General features: G+C 56.0%; 7 protein-coding genes across 7 annotated transcripts; 5 read left to right on the top strand and 2 right to left on the bottom strand.

Moving 5' to 3' along the window:
• Nucleotides 1–708: 708 nt before the first annotated feature.
• On the top strand, nt 709–2,235 carry JN550_013013 (uncharacterized protein; the record flags this gene model as incomplete). The annotated part of the gene is made up of 2 exons (XM_049311553.1): nt 709–758; nt 825–2,235. The coding sequence occupies 2 exons, from the start codon at nt 709–711 to the stop codon at nt 2,233–2,235; spliced, it is 1,461 nt and encodes a 486-aa protein (XP_049165005.1).
• Nucleotides 2,236–2,692: 457 nt separating this feature from the next.
• Nucleotides 2,693–4,060, bottom strand: JN550_013014 (uncharacterized protein; the record flags this gene model as incomplete). Its single annotated transcript, XM_049311554.1, has 1 exon — nt 2,693–4,060. One exon carries the CDS (start codon nt 4,058–4,060, stop codon nt 2,693–2,695), a length of 1,368 nt encoding a protein of 455 aa, XP_049165006.1.
• A 595-nt stretch (nt 4,061–4,655) lies between these two features.
• JN550_013015 (uncharacterized protein) lies at nt 4,656–6,246 on the top strand (the record flags this gene model as incomplete). The annotated part of the gene is made up of 5 exons (XM_049311555.1): nt 4,656–4,709; nt 4,790–4,845; nt 4,905–5,116; nt 5,169–6,032; nt 6,083–6,246. The coding sequence occupies 5 exons, from the start codon at nt 4,656–4,658 to the stop codon at nt 6,244–6,246; spliced, it is 1,350 nt and encodes a 449-aa protein (XP_049165007.1).
• A 2,878-nt stretch (nt 6,247–9,124) lies between these two features.
• On the top strand, nt 9,125–12,676 carry JN550_013016 (uncharacterized protein; the record flags this gene model as incomplete). Its single annotated transcript, XM_049311556.1, has 1 exon — nt 9,125–12,676. One exon carries the CDS (start codon nt 9,125–9,127, stop codon nt 12,674–12,676), a length of 3,552 nt encoding a protein of 1,183 aa, XP_049165008.1.
• Nucleotides 12,677–13,567: 891 nt separating this feature from the next.
• JN550_013017 (uncharacterized protein) lies at nt 13,568–14,011 on the top strand (the record flags this gene model as incomplete). The annotated part of the gene is made up of 1 exon (XM_049311557.1): nt 13,568–14,011. The coding sequence occupies one exon, from the start codon at nt 13,568–13,570 to the stop codon at nt 14,009–14,011; it is 444 nt and encodes a 147-aa protein (XP_049165009.1).
• Nucleotides 14,012–15,018: 1,007 nt separating this feature from the next.
• JN550_013018 (uncharacterized protein) lies at nt 15,019–16,653 on the bottom strand (the record flags this gene model as incomplete). The annotated part of the gene is made up of 1 exon (XM_049311558.1): nt 15,019–16,653. The coding sequence occupies one exon, from the start codon at nt 16,651–16,653 to the stop codon at nt 15,019–15,021; it is 1,635 nt and encodes a 544-aa protein (XP_049165010.1).
• A 921-nt stretch (nt 16,654–17,574) lies between these two features.
• On the top strand, nt 17,575–19,926 carry JN550_013019 (uncharacterized protein; the record flags this gene model as incomplete). The annotated part of the gene is made up of 1 exon (XM_049311559.1): nt 17,575–19,926. The coding sequence occupies one exon, from the start codon at nt 17,575–17,577 to the stop codon at nt 19,924–19,926; it is 2,352 nt and encodes a 783-aa protein (XP_049165011.1).
• Nucleotides 19,927–21,546: the final 1,620 nt, after the last annotated feature.

The raw sequence follows: 21,546 nt of genomic DNA on the forward strand, positions 1-21,546 counted from the left end.
TCGAGCATCGGAGTTCCGAGATCTTGTGTGAACACATAGACACACCTTCAGAAGGCGCAAAGGCGGTTGTGACCGAGCAGATTGAGATCGGGGGTCGCAAGCCAAAACTTGGGCCAAACTTGGGGGCGAACGACGGCAGGATGATGCGGCCAGAAGTTTGTACCTGACATATTCTCAAGCTGTTCAAAGAAGGGGCGCCTGGCGCGGGTGCGCTATAGGTATATGCCAGTTAGGTAGTTGTGTAGACGTCTCGTATAGGACTGAATACCACCTTGACCTCGCTAGCTTGACTTGGTGCCATTTGGCCCTGAGCCAGGCTGCCTCCAGTGGACAGCTACCTAGGTACTTACTATGTAGGCACCGAAGTTAGGTATGCTTTCAGAGGAGCACACCCCACCTAAATGCCCCGGCCACGACAAGGGCGGCCTAATCGCGTCTCTGCGCAGTGACGTCGCGCCGATAAGCTCCTGCAGTCCCCTGTAAACACGATCTTGCAGCATCTCGCATCCGACCTCCACCAAACCATCACGACCTCGGACTGGCTGTCCGACCGAGTCCTCTTTCCGTCACTCTAACACGCCTCCGCAGAGCCCTCCAGGGTCTCGATCTAGCCGTTTGGAAGGCTTTCCGAACCGGCCCCCACATTCGCGCCGCGGGACAGCGGCATCCACGCAAGACACCTCCATTCCGTCCCCCGTCAGGCTCAGCATGGGCGAACTCCTGGACTACCTCCTGCAAAATGAAGGGGACTTCCGAAAGTTGGTGTTTCCCAGAGATGTATCCTACCCCTCGCGGTGCCGTATTTGCTAACAAGGGACGCCCAGGGCCCGACTACCCGCGCTCTACTCGGACTTCACGCCGCAACGGACCCTCAACCCGGACGGCTACGCAGCAAATGTCGATGCATGGAAGCGAGGTCTCTCGTCCGCTCTTCTAGCAGGCCATGTCCCCTCGCGCTCAACCCAACGCTCACACTTCGTGCTGGAGCTCGACGACTCCATGCTCCACGCCCTCGAGACCAAATCCCTCGGCCAACCTCTGGCCCTGGGCACCGTGCTGGCCGAGGCCGTGGCCAACGGCGAGATGATCCCGCAGAAGCAATTTCTAGACTCGAAGGAGACCGTCTACTACAAGAGCTGGGGCTCCCTGGGCTGGAATGTGGCCAAGTGGGGACTGAGGAAGGCCGGGCTGGTCGGCGCACCCGGCGCTGATGGAAAGATACCCAAGGGACAGTTCGCAGTACTCTCAAATCTAGAGACCGGAGCGAAGAGGTTCAGCAGCGCGGCAAGCGACCGAGCTGGCAGGTTTGGGCGCGCATTCTCTCGAGCGCACTTTCGGCGGACGTTTGAGAAAGGGCTACTGGAGACGCAAGGGCAGACACTATCAGACTCTGATTTTGACGTCTTGGTCAAATTTCTCAGCAGGGACAAGGGCATCCTCGCGACCGATGGGCAGACAATCAAGATACGGGGACGAGGTTCGGATACCGACGAGCAGGATACCATCATCACGGAGGAGGACCGCGCGATCGGGAGCCTGAAGGAGCTGATGGAGGACTTGACGAAGCAGACAGACGCGCTGACCCAGCGCATCGACGAGCTGAACGCGGCTGCACAGGAAGCTGTCAGGAGGAAGAACACGGTCTCGGCGCGGGCAGCGCTCAAGTCCAAGAGGCTGGCCGAGACCAACCTGTCGAGACGCTTCGCCACGCTGGGCCAACTCGAGGAGGTCGCTGCCAAGATCGAGCAGGCTGCGGATAACGTGGCCTTGGTCAAGGTGATGCAGTCCAGCACGGTCGCCCTGAAGAACCTCAACGCAGCTGTCGGCGGCGCGGACAAGGTGGACAGCGTGCTGGAGAACCTGCGTGAGCAGATGGGCGAGGTCGACGAGGTGGGCAACATCATCGCCGAGGCCGGCCCCGCAGCCACCGTGGATGAGGCCGAGGTCGACGAGGAGTTCGAAGCCATGTTGGCCGAAGAGCGGGCCAAGGAGGAGGCGATCGAGAGGAAGAAGCGGGAGGCACAGCAGGAGAAGGAGGCCGAGGAGACGAGGAGGCGGCTGGCCGAGCTGGAGAAACTGGGTCCGGTCGCCAAGCCGGAGGAGGCCAAGGAAGAAGAGACAACAACGGCACTGGACAGGGAGAAGAACCCGCCCACACCCGTGACGGCAGCGGCCGGCGAGCTGGAGGGTATGTCAATAGAGGACAGAGAGCCGATCCGACTTGCCGCTGAGTAGTTTACCATACCAGCGTACATAGTAGGGTTCTAGGTCAGCCACAATAGGGGCTGGACCGATGCAGTGCTATGCTGCTACACAACGGGCATCTGGGGGAAATCACGATATCTAGATCAATGCAACATTTTAAGAGTTCTTGTACAACAAGTGGCCATGCTCAACGCAATCTGTAGCCAACGGGGCTCAGGGGCATTTCTGTATTGATTATTGTGGTGGAAGCGTCCCCTCCTGCTATGCTGCCCGAATTGCTCTGCCATCCCATCGAGTGCCGAAGGAATCATCCTGGGGGCTGTGTTTACTGGTCGCTCACCCGACTTTGGCAATGCCGGCGCTTGGGCAAGACTATCGGAGCCGCCATTTCCTGATTCGAGGTTTCTCACCCCCTTCGAACACCGCCTGTTGCAGGGTACTCGAGCTCCTTGTCAGAGCACGCGTTGTCGGCACGCTCGGCAGGTCGTCAAGGCGGATAGACGAAAGGTGGTTGAGGAAACGGACCGCCACTATTATCGTCGCCGTTGTTGTCACTATCATGAAGATATCCCGTACCAGACTCCTCCAGCCGGCCAAGGACGTCAGGAGACCGTATCCCGTCCACGTAAGGTGCATCTTCAACCACCGTCGTGTGCGGCGGCGCCGGTGTTGGATGAGATACATTCGGCGTGACTATCTCGCTATCGGGGTTGGACGTCGCTGCGTCCGTCGATGTTGCGCTGTCAGCCTTTGCCTTCTTCTTGGCATCGGCCACGTTCCTCCTCGCGTTGGCAATGAGATCCTTGAAGGAGGCATCATGCTTCGTCGACCAAGCCTGCTGATCAAAGTCCTTATCCTTGATGTGCGTTCCCAGGTTAATGGACCGGGAGCTCTGGGGTGCGCGTGTGCCGAGGGTCTTCTCCCACACGTCTAGATCATGAAGCAGCTCGCCCTTCTTCCGCGGATGTAATGAGTCGCAATTGGCGTTCCATATCGTCATCCACTCCTTGTGCCGCCTCTCGAGCATCCGTCTGTCTCCAGCGGTCGACACCCCCAGCTCCGCGAGCTTCTTCCGCAGTTGCGGTTCCTTGAGCATGGAATAGTTCATAGCAGGAAGGCGATCGGGTCTCTTTAAAGGGGTTTGCATTGATGATAAAGAGGCGGACGAGGACGCCTGGAAGCCGTTGTGGCCGGCAGCTGTATTTCTAGGAGTAGAACGGGGGCGACGTTGCGACTCCGGTACGGGCGAGCCCGGACACGATTTGTCTATGTGGCCGTCGACCTGAGCCTCCCTCATTCGCATCAGGCATATCGGACAAGCGACCAGACCGTCGTCATAGTCCATCTCTTGCTCTGGGTCAGCAGGCACCGCTATGTCGGCCTCGAGTCTGGCCATCTCGGCCGTCGCCGCAGCTCCTCTGGATGCGCTTAGCCGTGTCGAGCTCCTCAAGCGCTTCGACTCTCTGGGCTCTTGTGCTCCGTCTGCGTCTGCGTCCAGTCTGCGCTTGGGAGACTCGACGCTTTGCACCACTACTGTCGGCGGTTTGCGCGCGTGGTCTAGGACGGCCGGTCTCGTCTTCACGAACGCGCCCACCACCTCTTCCATGGACCAGTTGCTCCTCAGCTTCATCTCCTGCTCGTTCGCGCGGCAAAGCGGGCATTTGCCGTCGTTAGACAGGGCACGACGGATGCACAGCGAGCAGAAAGTGTGGTTGCAGGACGTCAGCATGGGCGTCTTGTAGAAGTCCTTGCAGACCTGACACCGGAGGGCGGACTCGACGGCTGTGAGGCCCGAGAGCGGCGTCGAAAGCCAGTCGGTCGAGTCGCTGACCTCGAAGGAGTCCTGGTCGTTCATCGTGGTGTTTAAACTGGGGCCGACTCGCTACGGGTGGCATGTGCAGGTCTGTCGCGGCGTGGCGAGATCTGAGAGCAGCGTCCAGGACGAAATCCCCGAGGAATACACAGGCGCCTTGTCTGTCTTATTCGGAACCGCTGCCTGACCTCGCCAGGAGTTCTGGCCGTTCTTTGTCGCCTTAGCTTTTAGCCCCGAGAAGTGTGAGATCGATCATCCAGGCTCTTACGGTTACATAACCAAACCAGACCAGACCAGACCATCGCGCTTGGAGACGCGACTGCCAATTAAGCCCCCTGTCATTGGGTGCCCGTTCGTTAGCACTCGGGGCCAGCCTTCCGAACTTCTACCAGGGGCTATAGAGGCCTTGAAGCGCTGGTCCCATTTTGGGACACTAGAGATACAAAGGATCATCGCCCCACGTGAGATCGCGAGGCCCGCGTCGCGTCTCATCCTAGTCTCGTCCCGTTTCCCCATCAGAAAGAAGGCGACACACTCCAATACCTGTTACTCGGTCACCCTTGAGAGGTTTGCCCTTTCTGATCCGCCCTGCCAAACAAAGTCGAATCTCACTTTGGGAGAGCCATCTTAGATCGAAATGGACGAATGTCGCAACTACCTAGCTCAACAAATCCTAACTGAGGACAAGGTGGTGAGTATCCAGCCATGCTCGTCGACACACTTCGTTCCCGTGCCCAACATTCCACACATCACTAATACGTCCTTGTCCAGGTCACGTACAGGCTCTTGAGTCGGGCGTTAAAAATCCATGTGAACACTGCCAAGGAGTAAGTTGCTGCTGCGGCCTGGCCATATTTGGGGATGACCTAACTGAGCTGCCACACAGGATGCTCTACGAATTTCATAAATGGCAGAATGATAAACGCCCAGGCACGCTTCACGCGACCTACCTGGTCTATGGTACTCGCAGAAAGACCGAGGAGCCGGATGGTGACGTGGAGATGACTGATTCCCAGTCCGAATCCGGCTTTGGAACGTCTTTCTCGGATGAGGTCCCTATTCACACGTTGACCCTGGCCAAGGAGGATCAACTTCAAGGTAAGGGCGCATGTCAAAAGCCTCAGTCGATGTGACACTTATCAGGAACCAGACGTTGTCCAGCAGTATGAACAGGTCACCTCGATACACGTCTACAGCCTGGCACCCCACCCGCTCAAGGATCTACAGCTTCTGATAGACACGGCCCAGGCTGTGACGAAGATGTCAATGGCAGACCAGTCGCCCAGCACTGGAAAGGCTTATGGGTCCATTGCAAACCCCGGCGTGCGTAAGAGAGAGCGCAAGGCCGGTGTGACCAAGGCGGCAGCGCCAGCTACCCAGGCTGCACCGGCTGTCAAGGTTGAGCCGAAGCCGCAAGTCAAGCAGGAGGCAAAGCAGCCTATCAAAGAAGAGACCAATGCAGTACCGGCGAAAGAGGGCAAGGCCCCTGCAACTACGGCTGCCAAGAAGAGCTCAGCTGCTCCGTCTCTCAAGCGACAGGGTTCGTCAGGCGGCATCAGTCAGATGTTTGCCAAAGCGGCGGCAAAGCCCAGGGCACCCGCTTCCAAAACAACTTCCACCACATCATCTGCCGCCGCCGAGGCGAGCGCAGCCTTGTCTGACGAGGGCGAGGATGATTCCGAGATGCCAGATGTCAAGCCTGACCCCGAGGCCGGCAAGGCGAGGAAGAGCCGACAGGCCGAGCTTCGTCGTATGATGGAAGAGAGCGAAGACGAGGAGCCTGAGTCAAAACCTGACACCCCAGTAGAGGATTCTATGGAGGGAGAGGAGTCAGAAAAGGAGGAGGAGCAGGAGGAGCAGGAGGAGCAAGAGGAGGAGCCAGTGGCGGTCGAACCGGAGCCAAAAGCCGAGGACGGCCCGGCAGAGATAATATCAAGCACTGGTGATGGCCGGAAACGTGGCCGAAGAAGAGTCACCAAGAAGAAGCAGATCATGGACGACCAAGGATACTTGGGTAAGCTGGCCTTGATCACTCGACATATGATATCTCCTAACACTGCACAGTCACGATACAGGAGCAAGGCTGGGAGTCCTTTTCGGAGGACGAGGCTCCCCCGCCAGTCAAGGCAAAGGTTGAGAAGGTTGAGAAGTCGGCTCCGGCCGCAAAGGGCAAGAAAACAGGGGCGAAAGGCCAGGGAAACATCATGTCATTCTTCTCCAAGAAATGAACTTGTCGTCGATATCCCAACACGGAAGGCTGTCTACTTGCGGCAATGCATCCTTCGCTACCTAATTAAATGGCCAACCAGGCGTCCAGCAGATAGAAACTGTTCTGCCGTCATACTATACCATTCAATTGTGTCTTTGAAAGTATTCAATCTTCCACTGTTGGCAGCCGGTCTTCAGCTCTCAGCTCTGCTCAGCTTCGGGAGGTTCGATGCATACTATAGTATCTAGGTCACTTTGTTTGTGGTGGATATGTAATGACTCAACGCCAGATGGATGACGATTACTGAGCGACGATCCGACCTTATCTGATCCGACCGAATGGCAGCAAGGATAATTCGCGGAGCCGAACCTGCTATTTCCTCTCCGACGGGGTTCGGGGTTAGGAAGCCGGACGAAACCATCAAATGTCCGACCGTAAAACTCGTGAGATGCCTGTAAGCCGGAGGAACCGTCAGGCCGGTCGGTGCGGATTAGCGTGCCCAAATTACGCGGACAATTTTCGTTTGGAAACGGTCACGCGGTCGTATGTGAGCTTACTGTGGCCTAGGGACGGCAAGATTTGCGTTAATGCAGGTGTAAGTGCATGGTCAAGTCCACCACGGGAATAGGCACGACTTCAACCATTGTTTTGATGGTGTCTCTCGCCAACTCACTCTGTCTTCGTGGCGCACACGGATTCTGCTCAGCATAAGAGCTACGAGTACAGTGCCTGGAAAGCCCCTCCAGGACCCCTAAGATTCCCTATTCTGCGGCTTTGTTAGCCTGTGGGGCATCGGCCAACACAGCATCGCACAATGGTCAGGGGGTCGGAGAGGTGTGTCTTCTTTCTGGTGTTCCAGAAAATTTCAACCCCTGCGCATGAACCTTGGTAGATTAGGAGCAAATCTCCCTACAAGGGGGTTTGAGTCTGGTGTCTCTATGATAAAATCCAAAGACGACTCCAGTGTAAGAGTATAACCAACAGTCTTCGTGCACTTGATCGTGATGCTGTGCTCTATTGCGATACTCTGGTCCAGCAGTTCTCCAGAGCTATCCCCCCAAGAATCTTTTTCAGTCCAAGACATGTACGATGATGCACACACTCAGAAGGCCTCCCATGTGACATAGCATAGCTTATCCTATCCACCCGACCATCTGGGATGGCTCTTCCGGGTTCTTCCCGCGACGGGGATGCCACGCGTTCCCATTGGCCCGTCACCGGCGTCGATCCAATCAAGGGTCTGGCCCATCCCCACACGCCAAAAATCCTTCCGGGTCCGGTTTGTTCTCTTCGTCTTGGCTTTTGCATAGGCCAGCGCTCGTCCGAGACTGCCGGACGCTGCAGCCCTAACAAGCTAGGCGGACAGGTTGCCGCGCAAAGCTGTGCATACGGGCAGGCAGGTTTCGTGTTCGTCATGGACAGAGAAGCCTGAGGAAGCGAATGGCGACGTGGCCTAAGATCAGTGTTGGTCTATCCCTGCTGGTAACCACATGCAAGCAGCAAAAGGGATGCTACGTGGGTACTAGGGGAGTCTTCCGGGCTGTCTAGTGGGATCTACGTGCGCAGTTAATGTGTGCAGAGGTCATATTATTGATACAGTACGTATAACACGCAGAAGAATACAGGACAGTGTAAGCACAAAGCTTGCTACTGCCCAGCTGAGCAGATAGGTAGTCTAGACACTGTAAGTCGGGCAGTGATTCGCTCTGATGATATAGTTACATACTACATAGTACACGGGAAGAAGAGATTGCGGGCTGCGAATTATTTCCCACCGGCGTGCCGCCATTCCAGTGCCACGCCATTACTCGCGATGACTTCTGTATGCCACTGAATATACGGTGCACAGTACTGTCACCGTCAACAGTCACCATCTTCCTCTGCGCGTGCCTCGTCGCCTGAGTCACAGGCCCGCAAAGAGGCGGGAAGGGGGGATCAGCGCCACTACAACAGACTTCCCGAGTCCACCCATGGCATCCGCCAGAAGTGCAGCCAACCCCACCGAACCAGCTGGAAACCGGCTCCGTCCAAGGCCAGGCTAGCGAGTTACAGCCACCGCGAGACAGGCACTGGCTGGCTGGAAAAGTGACAACATAGGCCGGACGCCATAGTACAGTGCCTAAATTACAACGGGCAGGGGTCCAGATGCGATAATCTGACGGGGGGGGGAAACAATTGAATCACGGACGCAAACTCGACGCCCCATCGCGTGCGTCCCACATCCCACCCATCGGCCGTAGAGGTGTCGGGAGCGAGAAGTGAGCGAGAGCCAGCCAGCCTGCAAGCCAGGAGCCAGGAGCCAGGAGCCAGGAGCCAGGAGCCAGCGCACTGGGACACCCTCTCACACACACGCCGCACCCACCCACACCCGAGCATGCGCACAATCCATATCATCCACTGTATACCACCACCCTGCTGCATTTGAGGAATTTCTGTCCCTCCATTCTTGCTTCCCATCACCAAACCACCAATTTACCCTTTTTTTTCTCCAGCATCGCGCGTTTGTTTGACGGCTTGAGGAGGCTGTCAAATGAACCTGCAGTTACGTACACTACCCTCCTTTCATGTAAGTGGACCCGAGATCATCACTGCCGTCATTGCACGGGTTACAGCAAAGTTTCCTGTCGCGTGCCCAGCAACCCGGTGTCAATCGTGTGTGTATGTGTGTGGCTGTTGGCCGACTTGATCTGGTCGACGGCTTTCGCGCCTCATGTTCCCGGCGACATTGCACAAGGACCGGCCGGTTGCGCACGCCTCTGGCTCCCAATTGGGTGTCATTGGAGCTGGCTGCAATGGACAAGCCTACACATTTCGCAGCATTTTTGACTCATTATCCGAAGGCGCCCCATACTGACAAGACGTCCTCCTAGCCACCCTCCCCTCCTGGTGTCATCTAAATGCCCATCCACTCGACCCTGTACCAGAACTTCATCCGTACAGGATTAAGCAAAACCTTCACCCACGGCTACGCGCAGTCCGTCGTAGCCGCCACCCACCCCCATGTTCTAAACTCACAGAACCGCCCCTCGTGGGCACGGCGCAACAGCCAGCGCGTCGGTGGCCTCACCAGCCTGCAGCTGCAGAGTGCCTTTCATGTGCCGACTTCGGCCTCGACAGCAGCTGCTCCTGGCCACCGCCAGGAGAGGCACAACTCCTTTGGCAACCTAGACGCATACTTCGAGGCTCTGCAGAAGAAGCGTGACCAAGCCCAGGCTGCCGGCAACGAGGAGGAGGTAGCCGAGATCGAGAAGGAGTGGACCCAGTTCCAGTTCCCAAAGCCGATTGAGTGGAAGCCGAGCGCCTCGTCGGTGCTGGTCGAGTCTGAAGCAGCGTCGCACGATGCTGGACTCGTCGAGGCCGCCCAGGATGCCACGGACGACAGACCCGTCGCGGTCGCCGCCGACGTGGCGCTGGCGCACATCGATGCCGCCCTAGAGAAGGAGATCGAGGTTCGCAGGCTGCAGGAGGCTCTGGAAGAGGGCACGGCCTTGTCCCTGAGGACGCCGACGCCCTCGCCCGCCAGTGGTGTCCAGTCCAGAGCTGCCACCCCTCCACTCGAGACTCAGAGGTCGGCCATGCCCGCCAGCATCGCCCGCACCGCAACTCCGCCAGTCGATCCCCAATCTCAGACGTACGCCGACCACCTCACCAAGCTCTCTGAGGATGGCCGGTACGCGGAGATCCCGGCCGTCTTCGAGGCCATGCTGGTCGCCAACGTCAAGCCCATCGCCAAGTCTTACAATGCTCTACTGGTCGCAGCCATTCACATCCCCGTCGCCAAGGTCGAGGTTGTGTCCAAGGCCCTGGACGTGTATGCCGACATGATGAGGCGCAAGATTCTGCCCAACAGCGACACATACAACATCCTGGTCAGCCTGCTCGCCACCCGCTGCCTCGAGGTCTCCAGCCTGAAGCAGGCGCTCGAGGAGAAGCGGTTACGCTTTGGAGGAATGGAGGAGCCGGGCAAGTTCATGTTTGCCTCGACCGAGCTGGAGCACGCCATCCTGTCCGAAGACGACAGACTCGACTTGGCCATTAGGCTTTTCGACTCGTCTGTCGAGTTCGACAAGGCCAACTACTCGACTGAGACCTACCATGAGCTCATCTCGGCGTGTGCGCAGGCGGGTCGGGTCTCGGACATGCTGCGCATGTTCTCCCACATGGAGATCAGTGGCGCGATCCCTTCGGCGGCGACCTTCCCAAACATGATCAACGCATTTGCCAAGGCGGGTGATCTGACCAGTGCTGTCGAGTGCTACAACGAGTACAAGGAGCTTGCCATTGCTCACGACAGCGGCAGGTACACGCTTAATGACCGCCTTGATGCTGGCGTGTACGCTGCCCTGATCAATGCCTACGTGGTTTCGGACAAGGTCGAAGGCGCAGTCAAGTTCTACGAGAAGATCGTCGGCGAGTATACCGCCTCCGCAGCAAACATGAAGGACGCCATCATCAGCTCTGGGTTCGTGAATGGCCTGACGGCGAGAGGTGTCTTCCAACAAGCCCTCCAATGGGCCCAGAGCATCGAGACCAACGGCAAGCTTTCCACAATTGCCCGAATTGCGGCGGCTGCTGCTGATGCCGGCGACAAGACGACGGCCGTGGCGGCATTCGCCAGTCTTCCCTCATCGTTTGAAAAGATCGGCACTCCTGCCATGGCATTATTGGCACTCAGCATCCGCGAGGGCGACGTAGCCGCTGCTTCCCGCTACTGGCAGATTCTTAGCAACCCCGAGATCGAAACCAATGCCTCGTTCATCGAGCCTACAACCATGTATGCTGTGGCCATGATTGGTTCAGGTCAGGTTGCCGAGGGCTTGGCTGAGTCGGAGTTGATGTTCCAGCGCATCCGAGCCGCCAACCCGCAGCTCGTCGATGAAGTGGAGGAAGGCCTAGAGTTCATCCAGAAGTTCATGTCTGTTCGTGCGATTGCTGATCCGCGTGAGGTTGCGTCGGCTGTCAGCTACCCTCCTCAGACGTATTCGGCATCGCCCTACCCGTCGACGCCGACTGTCTCGAGCTACGAGGACAACTTTGACCCCTATGCGCACAACACTGACTTCAAGGGCTCGTCCATCATCTCGGATGAATTGGAAGGTGCCCACGGCCGCAAGGGGCCCAGACTCAGTGAAGCTCTAGCTCGGTTCAGGAACATGCGACGCGCTGGACGCCACCCAAGATACATTACCTATGCCAAGATGATTTCGGCCGCTGCTCGCGAGAACAAGATGGATCTGTGCCACGACATCCTTGCCATGGCACGGACCGATGTACCTCTGCTTCCGCAGTTTGCCGTTGTTCGTTACGGTTGGTCCTCGATCTTGGACGCTATGGTCGGTGCCTGTCTTACCCTCGGCGACCGCACCTTGGCTGAGCAGTACCACCTGGAACTTCTCGACATTGGCGCCGCGCCGTCCGCAAACACATTCGGCCTCTACATCACTACCCTGAAGGAGTCGACCAAGACTTTCGATGAAGCTTCCGAAGCTGTCAAGATCTTCCACCGCGCCAAGGCTGAGGGTGTTGAGCCTTCCAGCTTCTTGTACAACGCACTCATTGGCAAGCTAGGCAAGGCTCGACGTATCGACGACTGCCTGTTCTACTTTGCTGAGATGCGCGCTCTTGGCATCAAGCCTACTAGTGTCACATACGGAACCGTGGTGAACGCTCTCTGCCGTGTCAGTGATGAGAAGTTTGCTGAGGAGCTATTTGACGAGATGGAGGCGATGCCCAACTACAAGGCCCGTCCTGCTCCTTACAACAGCATGATGCAGTTTTTCCTCACTACGAAGCGAGACAAGACCAAGGTCCTGGCGTACTACGAGCGCATGAAGGCCAAGAACATCGCGCCCACTTCGCACACCTACAAGCTTCTTGTCGACACCCACGCCACCCTTGAGCCCGTCAACCTGACAGCCGCCGAGGCCGTCTTGGACATGATTCGCTCTTCAGGCCAGCAACCAGAGCCAGTTCATTACGCATCACTCATCCACGCTCGTGGCTGCGTGTTGCACGATATGGAAGGCGCCAGGAAGATCTTCGATTCTGTCATGCGCGACCCCAGCATCCCTTCGCATCCCTGTCTGTTCCAAGCCCTGTTCGAGTCTATGGTCGCCAACCACCATGTGTCTGATACAGAGGCCATCCTCACCGAGATGCGACGTCGTCACGTTGAGCTGACTCCGTATATTGCCAACACTCTAATTCACGGTTGGACTAGTGAGAAGAATATCGACAAGGCCAGGGCTGTCTACAACGATGTCAGCCGTGCCAAGCGTGAGCCAAGTACCTACGAGGCCATGACTCGTGCATATTTGGCAGTCGAGCAAAGGGAGCGTGCCAAGACTGTTGTTAGCGAGATGCTTACCCGGGGCTACCCCAGCGCTGTCGTTAACAAGGTCTTGGAGCTTCTTGGAGGTGGCAGTGGCGAGGAAGCTGTAGCAGCATAAACCTACTACAGCTGCCTGAATTATTTTCTTTGTCTAAGTTTCCTTTGTCCTCCAATGCTTTGCTTCTACTACGATACCCCGTGCGTTGGCGAGAAGAGAGGAAGAGTTTGCTGCGGGTGGGAAGGGCCCCATCCGGTTTGGCCGGGGTGTCGGTCGGTTCCAGAGAAGCGGAGGACATAAATGTCTTCGGTATTTCCTATGTTCTCAAGTCCACGTTGGGTCAGGCAGATCTGTGTGGCTGGATTGATATCAGTGGCCAGGCGTTCAATGGCGGCAGTAACTGCTTGTACAAAACTGGGATGGGACCTGGCTAGGTCAAGGGGTTCAGGGGTTCAGGGGTTCAGGGTTCCAATGGTTCAGTGCTTGAACTTGAGAGCAAAAGATCGACGTGCGGCTCAAAGAGAGTCCGCGCTGCATAGACAAATCTCCACTCTAGATACCAACCATTCGGTTGGATGATAATTGACAGAACGGCACCAAAGCCGTTCGAAGTTCGATCATATTGGCATCCCAGTCCTGTATCATGTTTATTGGTAATTTGCCCGCAGGTGGTTCCTAATCCCACAAGCCTGCCCTGCTTTGACCCTTTGCCCGCCATGGGTAGATCCTAAACCGAAAAGGAAAATCGGGGTTGACCATTACAAATGGCTGAAACTCTGTGCAACCGCTCCATTTTGGGGTCCTGTCACGGGGAAACTTTGGCGATGTCATCACCATGACGATCCGGGGAAGCTCCCCACAAATTAGGTTAATGTTCGCCACAGCTTGTGACCTTCTACGTGGTGTTTTTCTATCCCATAGCTGCCCACCATGAACAGTTGCTCGTTATGTCAGATACCGTTACAAACACAAGATACCAATACCACGAACATACACCTCGTATAATATAATATGGCGCCAAGTAACGAGGAGCATTCTTTCCTCAACAGCATCAAGCACACATTCACACCCTACGACCGCCGCGCTTCGCAGGACAAGTCGCAGCAGACCCAGAACCTTCCGGCTGCTAACAGAACCTCCAACCCTGTTGGCGGTGAAAGGCGCGAATCCCACCTGAGCACGGCGTCTACGGGCAGCACCAACACCAGCACCAGCCCGACTACCGAGAGCTACCGTGATGCCACGGGCGTCGGCAGCCAGTTCCTCGAGGACCTGACGCCGGGCCGCCAAGGCCGCCGCAGGAGCAGCATCATGGAGGCGCTCATGGGGGGCGGGCGGCAACGGCGGGACAGTGCCGGCAGCGGGCTCGAGCGGACCAAGTCTGCTGAGCAGAGCATGAAGGATTCCGGGGTCGGCCGGGGCGTCGACAAGTACTTCAAGTATGTCAATAACTGAATGGTTTGTTTGTGTGCGTACAGAGTTAGCCAATGTCAAATCAGAGATGCTATGCTGACAAGCGACATAGCACTTGATGACGGGCTTAGCCGATGATGGGTGAGCGGACGACTTGAGCTTCTCCGACGGTGTGGCATTCGCTTTTGCGGGGTCTGCAGCGCCCAGGTGATGTGTTAATGTTGTGGTATGCCACAAAATACAGACTAATATTCCTCAAATACTCATCAAGAGTATTTGGGGGACACGAAATGTGGCACGGTTGGGAATGGTTATTTTGCACTGTATGCAGCCCCCTTTGACTTCAGTATCATGGATGAAAACCACCAAGATGTCTATTCGCGTGTTGTCTCCGCTTCATGCAAAGTAACAAAGTCCTAAGGACACGATCAGCCCTATTTGGTGCCTGAAGGGGGGAAAATGATAAGTATCAACGTTATAACCCCTTAACCTCTGCCAGATACGAATTTGATATAATAGGTCGCTTGGCATTGGTTCACTGGAGGCCAGAGGCAACCCCAAGGGACGAAGAGTAAAAAGATGAATTCACCGTCAAGTAGCGAGAGGCAGCCTGTAAATACGACTGCTCTGCCCTGTAGTCTTGGGGCTATTTTCTCCCACCATTCTCCCCTCTACCAGCCTTGAGTTCCCCTTGCATTACTACCATCGAATTCCCGTCTCTCGGAGATAGATTTGACATTCAGATTGTGCTTACATTGCGCTTAAATTGCGCTTAATGGCTTGACTTCTTTTCTAGTAAAGGTTTCTGAGAGTACATACCCCGAATCCTCCGAGAATCTCTGTTTCAAGACTTGCACAACCGTGCAACCTAGACCGTGAAGGGCAATCATAATCCTAATTGTTCTGATAATTCTACACAGTCACTTTGCACCTCATTCTACGTTGCTATCAATAAGACTGTACGACCTGCGCGGCTCGTATGAGAACAAAGAAATCTTAAAAATGCAGGTCGACCTTGAACTGACTCCCAGAGAAAACCCCTCGTGGTCCTATGCTTCCAATACAATAAAACTTGCTAGGGACGAAGACGGCGATGTACTCAGCGCATCCAAAGAGGTAATCCCAATGGTGGCGCGATGAACTTCGAGTGAGTATTTCCAATCTTGAGAATCGCCAAAGCCGTCTCGTAAAGACAATTGCATTAGCGATGACTCTACCGCAGGCGTTGTCCCTAGCTTTCTTGTAGTATGCAGATCAGGCAAGGTACTAAAGTCCGCCGCATACTTTGGCGCTATCCGGTACCTCGGTGTACTCTCCTTAAGCAACCTGAGTCGAACCACAAAGCGCTGGCCATCCTTCTGACTGAAAGATATAAGCAAATAAGGCAGTGTGTCAAAGCCCACAGCGTTTCGAACCATCTGACTATCGTAAGATCGAGTCTCAAGTGCGGCGTACGGGGGCCACGCCTCGGATAGATGCCAACCGGCCTTAATCAAAGCCGAAGCATCGATGTACAAAAAGAGATCGGACCGTGTAGGGTTGCTCTGGATGTATATCGTACGACGGGCAGCCCGACGAATTATGTCGTCCGCCACCCGAACGACTGGGCAGTATCGCTCAGCCGAGAGAAAGCCATCGTACTTACGGACTGCTCGAAGAGGGACAGCTAAGGGGGACCCTCTATGCTCACAGTCCAAGATTGCTATGGCCGCCTCAGACTTCTCATCTACACGTACGGGAAGCTCGATGCGTAAGCCGACGTTGGTCTGCGCAAAGGGAACCAGGACGGTGCTTTCAGAAGGCGCAATCCGTCCAGCAGTCGTGAACATCTGAGGGGAGCTTGCCAAGCAACCACCGATGCTGAAATGGCCATATGGCATATCGAGACCCCATGCGAGAATTGTATGGTCCCCCGAGGCCTTCATGATCTCGTCCTGGAGTCGGACGAAGGCTTTTCGTCCTTCGCCGTAGAGTAAAGGCATGTTGACATCAAACAGCCCCATAAGCGAATAGGCCATGTCCTCGGTTCTTGTGGTCTCGCGGTTTGACGCCCAGGACATGCGCTCTGCGATGGCTGCTTTCCTCATCGGTCTTCGACTGCCGGGGTCGCCTATCAGATAATCCCAGCCGATTCCGGTGATGGCCTCGATTGTGGGACCGAGATCTACGAAATGGGCCGACTCCTTGATGGCGACGTCAGTGGTGTTGCTGCTGCTCCTACTTCCTATGACCGCCCAGGCGCTATTGAAGAACAGCACCATACGAGGAGCGATAAGCTCTTGCAACGTCCAGCCACGTCGAAACCAGCGGCTGCGTCGAAACCAGGATTCCGGGTTGTCTGGGACGTCGCCGGGAGGGACGTCGGCTAGAAAGGAATAGCATATTGCAGCGCCTTGATACCATTGATACATGGAGTTGATGGCCTCTGACAGCTCGGCGCTGCTTGATTTATCGATACAGCATGTGTCGATCCACACATAGCGCAAGCCATCCTGGAGAGCTCTCCGGCAGCAATTTTTGATCTTGGCATACCCATGCTTCCTCTTATACCAAGGAAACTTTCTCTGCAGGTCGCCGAAAGTGACCTCGTCCTCATCCCAGGTATGTGACAGGATGGCATAAGACGGCACTTTGCGACCGCTGAACTCGTGGAGTTTCCTCGTCTTTGTGTCCAAAAGCCGCATGGTGAAGGACCATTGCCGCTGGATGGCCGTGGGTCGCTGTCTGCTCTAGCATGGAGACAGAAGCCAGGCGATGGAGGAGCAACGAATGTGAAATGACAGATAGTAGCTGACGGACCTATGTTTAGCATCAGAGGACATCCTTCGCTTACACCCTGCCCGTCGCCCTGCCTGTCGCAGCGGATGGGCTGCTAACGCTAAACAGTTTAGCCTTGGCAGAGACACAATTGAGGCTGACAGCTGCTGGACACAGTAATGGAGGTGTCTGGACTGGGAGCTGGAGAATGCCAATTCTGTTATTGACAGATTCAAGAGGGATCCCCCCAAGAGATTCACAGGCCAGTTCCGGGCACGTAGTCCATGCTGGGATATACTATAGTCCCATGCAGATCAAAGGATCAAAGCCAGGAATGCTGGACAACACAAGACGCACGCCACGTGATTGTACAATTTCTTGTGGGGCCAGATCCACGGGTAGCTCTGTTGGTACCGTGGTACATAAGTCGATAGCAAGTTGACCATGGGTACGCCCGGGGCCGACCTGCCGACCTGCCGACCCCCCGGAGACCTTGGGGAAGCTATCGATAGCGATCCCGATACGTGGACCGCCGTGACTCGCATACCCATCGCGGAGCCCTCGCCTTTCGCTGGTGAAATCACCGTTGTGTTCGCCCGGAGTCTGCGCCGGCAAGACGCCATCGACCTACCTAGGCACCTACTTAAGGCATCGGCAGTGGACAAGACAAGGGGCGGGTTTCCAGATCCAGTTTCAGCAGGGCACACCACCAGGCTTGCTTGTCCCTTTTGTCTCCAACAGGCAGAGTCTCCTGGCTTAGGCGCCTCGGTCCGAACGAGCGCCGACCCCCAACATCGAACGGTGCCGTCCCTCCAGACGCGGAGGGCTCCTCATGCCATCCGGGAGCCATGGAGTCCAGCTTCGACCATGGCTCGCCGACTGAACCGCTCCCAACCCCTCCCATGGCAGCCTCGTCCGCCTCGCCGCTGAACGTCCAGAAGACACGCCTGGCTTCGGTAGACGGAACGCCGCTGTCGCAGTCCGAAATCACCCTGCCTATACGAGACCGCCGCTCGCATCCCTCGGCAGCCTCTCTCTACGCCTCGACCTTGTCACCGCCGGGCTCCCGCTCCCAGTCGCCCGCCGGCGCCCGACTCGCCTCGCGCGTCAACTCGGGCTCTGTATTTGGCGGCCTCGGCTCTAACAATGCGCTCGCACTCGAGGGCGCAGGGGATAGCCCCGGCGACCCGCTGAATCTCATATGCAAGGCCTTCGTGCCGCATGTTGCCGTCTACGCATCCGACGATACCGACCAGCTGCTGGGGGAGAAGGGTTTCGACCGAGGCCTCTGGCAGCTGCTACGGCCCTTTGGCGAGCGCATACAGGGCAAGGTCATCATACGGGACAGTAATGGGGCGAGTCGCACCTACGAAGATTATTCAGTGCATTTCGTGAGGTTTGGCGAAGGGCTGGAGCACCCAGAGCCAACCACGGGCGGACTCAAGAAGACGCTGAACGGGTCCTTGGAAAAGACTACAGGCGGCGGCAAAGACGAACCTTCGTCTCGCGGCAGGACCCTCGCTGACGTTGAGGCTGTCGTGGAGCGCCACCTGAGCTACGCAGAAGATTCCGCTCCTGCGGCCTCGCAGAGCCCCATTGCCACCAAACATGGATTAGATATCGATGTGCCATCGCCTTACTACTCGTTGTACCTGCGCCGGCTGCTATCGGGCCTGCCCATAGCTCCTCATGAGGCCTTTGCCCACCCAGTCGCATGTGTCATCGCGATAAGTTCGAGGAATCCAGCACCCATCGAGACGCTGAGAAATCTATACACCCAGTCGAGCACAGGAGACAGAAGGCTGCCAAATTGGGTGGACTCGGAATACCTGCGATACTATGTACTGGTTCACGATGAAGAGTCGGATGACATCACACGATCCATGTCGCTATTTGATCAAATGAAGCGTAATCTCGGCTTGCATTGCCACCTGCTTAGGATACGTGGCACACAGAGCGTTGCAACCGACGACGACAGCATACCATTACCGACCAGCGAGTGGATGTCCGCTTCTGAGGAGCTGGCCAACATCAGGAGGCACGACGACCAGGACGACCTAGAAGACCAAACGCGATACATTTACGAATCTGACGCAACTGCGATACGGACCTTCGTCCGCGAGATGGTCACGCAGTCCATCATACCTACCATGGAGCGCCACGTCTCGGTCTGGAATGACCAGGTCGCCTCTCGGCGGAGAGGTGTGGCTGGACGCTTCCTGGGTCTGACCCGTCGGTGGGGATTTGGCAGCACATCCAAGTCGTCTAGCGCAACTCAGGGGTCGGGCAGCAACTACGACTCCCTGGGCTTCTATCGCCAGGACGCACCCGAGGCCATCATGCGCAAGCTCGCCGATTACGCGTTCATGCTTCGTGATTGGAAACTCGCCTACTCTACCTACGACATCCTCCGCGGCGACTTTAGTAACGACAAAGCCTGGAGATATCATGCGGCAACAAATGAGATGGCTGCCATCAGCCTGCTCATGCTGCCCCAGAACCTGAGCGCAAAGACCCGCGCCGAGACCATCGACGCCATGTTTGAGGCTGCTGTCTACTCCTACCTTACCCGCTGCACAGCTCCGTACGGCGCGGTCCGCTGTCTCATCCTCGGCATCGAGCTGCTCCGTCTACGCGGCGGCTCAAACATCGACGATGCTGCTAAATGGGGAATCCGCCTGATTGAAAGCAAAATTCTTGGCCCAGTAGGTGAAGCGCTCATCAAGGAGCGGCTCGCTGTCTGCTATGCATCCAGGACCGGGTTGGGAACCCAGCAGCTGGGTAGCCGAAGGCGCAAGTCGGCGCTTTGGAGTATACTAGGCGCCGATGCATGGTTGGCACAGTCCAAGTACATACCAGCCCAGCGCTGCCTCAACGAAGCACGCAGAATGTACGGCGATTTGCCAACAGAGCATGGTATTGACAAATTCGAGCGCGCGAGCGCCTTCATGCTCGGAATCGGGCAGCAGTTGAACGAGAAACTTGAGGCTGACGAGCACGGTGAAGAGTCAACAGTCCAAGACAGCGATCAGGTGGATGAGGAGAGCGAAGTCCTCAACACGAGAGGGCGGAGAATAAGCACAGCAGGGTTTCCCGGCGCCACCGCGCCACCTCTAGAAGCCTCACCCCTAATGAGTACAGGGCATGGCAACAGCCAGGAGGTCGTTGATGTACAGGGTCCAACGGACGATTTTGGTTAGCAACTTTGTACCATCTTGTCTCGAGATAGACTGGGTATCCTTATAGACTAATGCATAAGAGGCGTCTCTTGAATCATATTTGATATCACACACTGGCATCGTTCACCTGAGAAAAAATAAACCCCACCTCTCGTGCGTGCCTTGTATTGTGTTTCTTTGTCACTTTGAAAACATGCTGTACCGCTTTAGGCTTCCCGGTGGTGTACGTCTATCTGTGGTGGTTGGGCGGACGCCAAACAGCTGGGCTTAATGGATCGACTTCGGACAACGCGTGATGTCTTCCCAACAGACAGTGAATGGATGGGCTGTTTACTATCATCCTCTGGTCGTGCCACAATGGATGAGGGGCGAAGCTGGACTTGTGGTATGTAACGTGTCACGGCGTTGGAGACGCCGATTACGACATTTTCGGTCCTGACTTCGTGGCCAACGAGTGATGAAAATATTTGTCAAAGCTCCATCGGAATTGGCGGCTGGCCATCTACAAGGATCCCAGGGCATTCAACCGACATCTCCCGGAAGGTGCAGTAATGAAGCACACGTCAGCCCCGGTAGTTGGGTCTAACTGTTCGGTGACTTGTGAGTAATTACACACTTTTGGTCGTTGATGTTGCCGGCGGTATGGGTACAGCTGCAAGCAAAAGCAACAGGCCAGCGGCGAGACTGTCGCTAAAAACAGCAAATGTTACAGCTGTTGTTACCCTTGGATGGTACCTGGCCTGCCAGCGGTGGAAGCGGTACTGGACCAATAAGGACCATGCTTCGAAGCCGCAGCAGACATATAAGATCTAAGAAAGCTTAGGCCGGACGTTTACTTGTGATTTCATAATATGCCTCGCACTGAACAAATGTCGGACAAGATGCTGGATTCGGGACACGGATGGCGAAAATTCCCGTGAGCATGAATTGACTCGTTTCTTGATAGGACGTATTGTGAAAAGTTACATTGGCTCTGCAGGCCGGAGTCTAGATGTTCAGGTACGGTAATATAGGGCTAAGATGCACAGTTCTGCCAAGACGGCTCCCGACGCGGGGGTAATATATGGAAGAAGCCCGCATCTTGCCTTTGCATACACAGCGCATTAGCGAACACCTCGTTTTCGATCATCTTCTACAGATTGGTGGAATTGTTCTGCGGGATTGCAAGAGACGCTCGGTATTGCCAATTGATTTCTGCATTGCTATGTTCCAGACCCCTCAGCGACACCTACCTCGCCATAATGAAAAGCTGGAGAAGGGTTCGCGTAACTACCGACGAGAATCCGTTTTTGGTACTCTGCGCGGCGTCTCTTAATGCAACTGGCCGGAGGGCCAGATTCTAGCTTCGATCTTGTCTAGATGAACAAGCTTTGGTGGCTTTCGGTGAGTTTTACCGAATTGCGAAGAGATTAGACAGAACATTCCATGGGTTCGGATGAAACGGCACTTGCCTATGGGCAGGGCTAATCTGCCTATATACGAGATCTGGGGAAATTCAACGCAACTTCATTGGACGCCCCAGGGCAGGGATTCATGGCCGGTCCGCCCAGCCGCATACTCGACGAGGCACCAATGATGGGGCCAGACTTCTTTTTTTCGAGGAACAAACAGCGAAACTATGGCCAGACTGGTGCAAAGGAC

Source organism: Neoarthrinium moseri (assembly GCF_022829205.1).
Source record: "Neoarthrinium moseri strain CBS 164.80 chromosome Unknown scaffold101_Wmoseri_CBS_16480, whole genome shotgun sequence".
Taxonomy (NCBI): domain Eukaryota; kingdom Fungi; phylum Ascomycota; class Sordariomycetes; order Amphisphaeriales; family Apiosporaceae; genus Neoarthrinium; species Neoarthrinium moseri.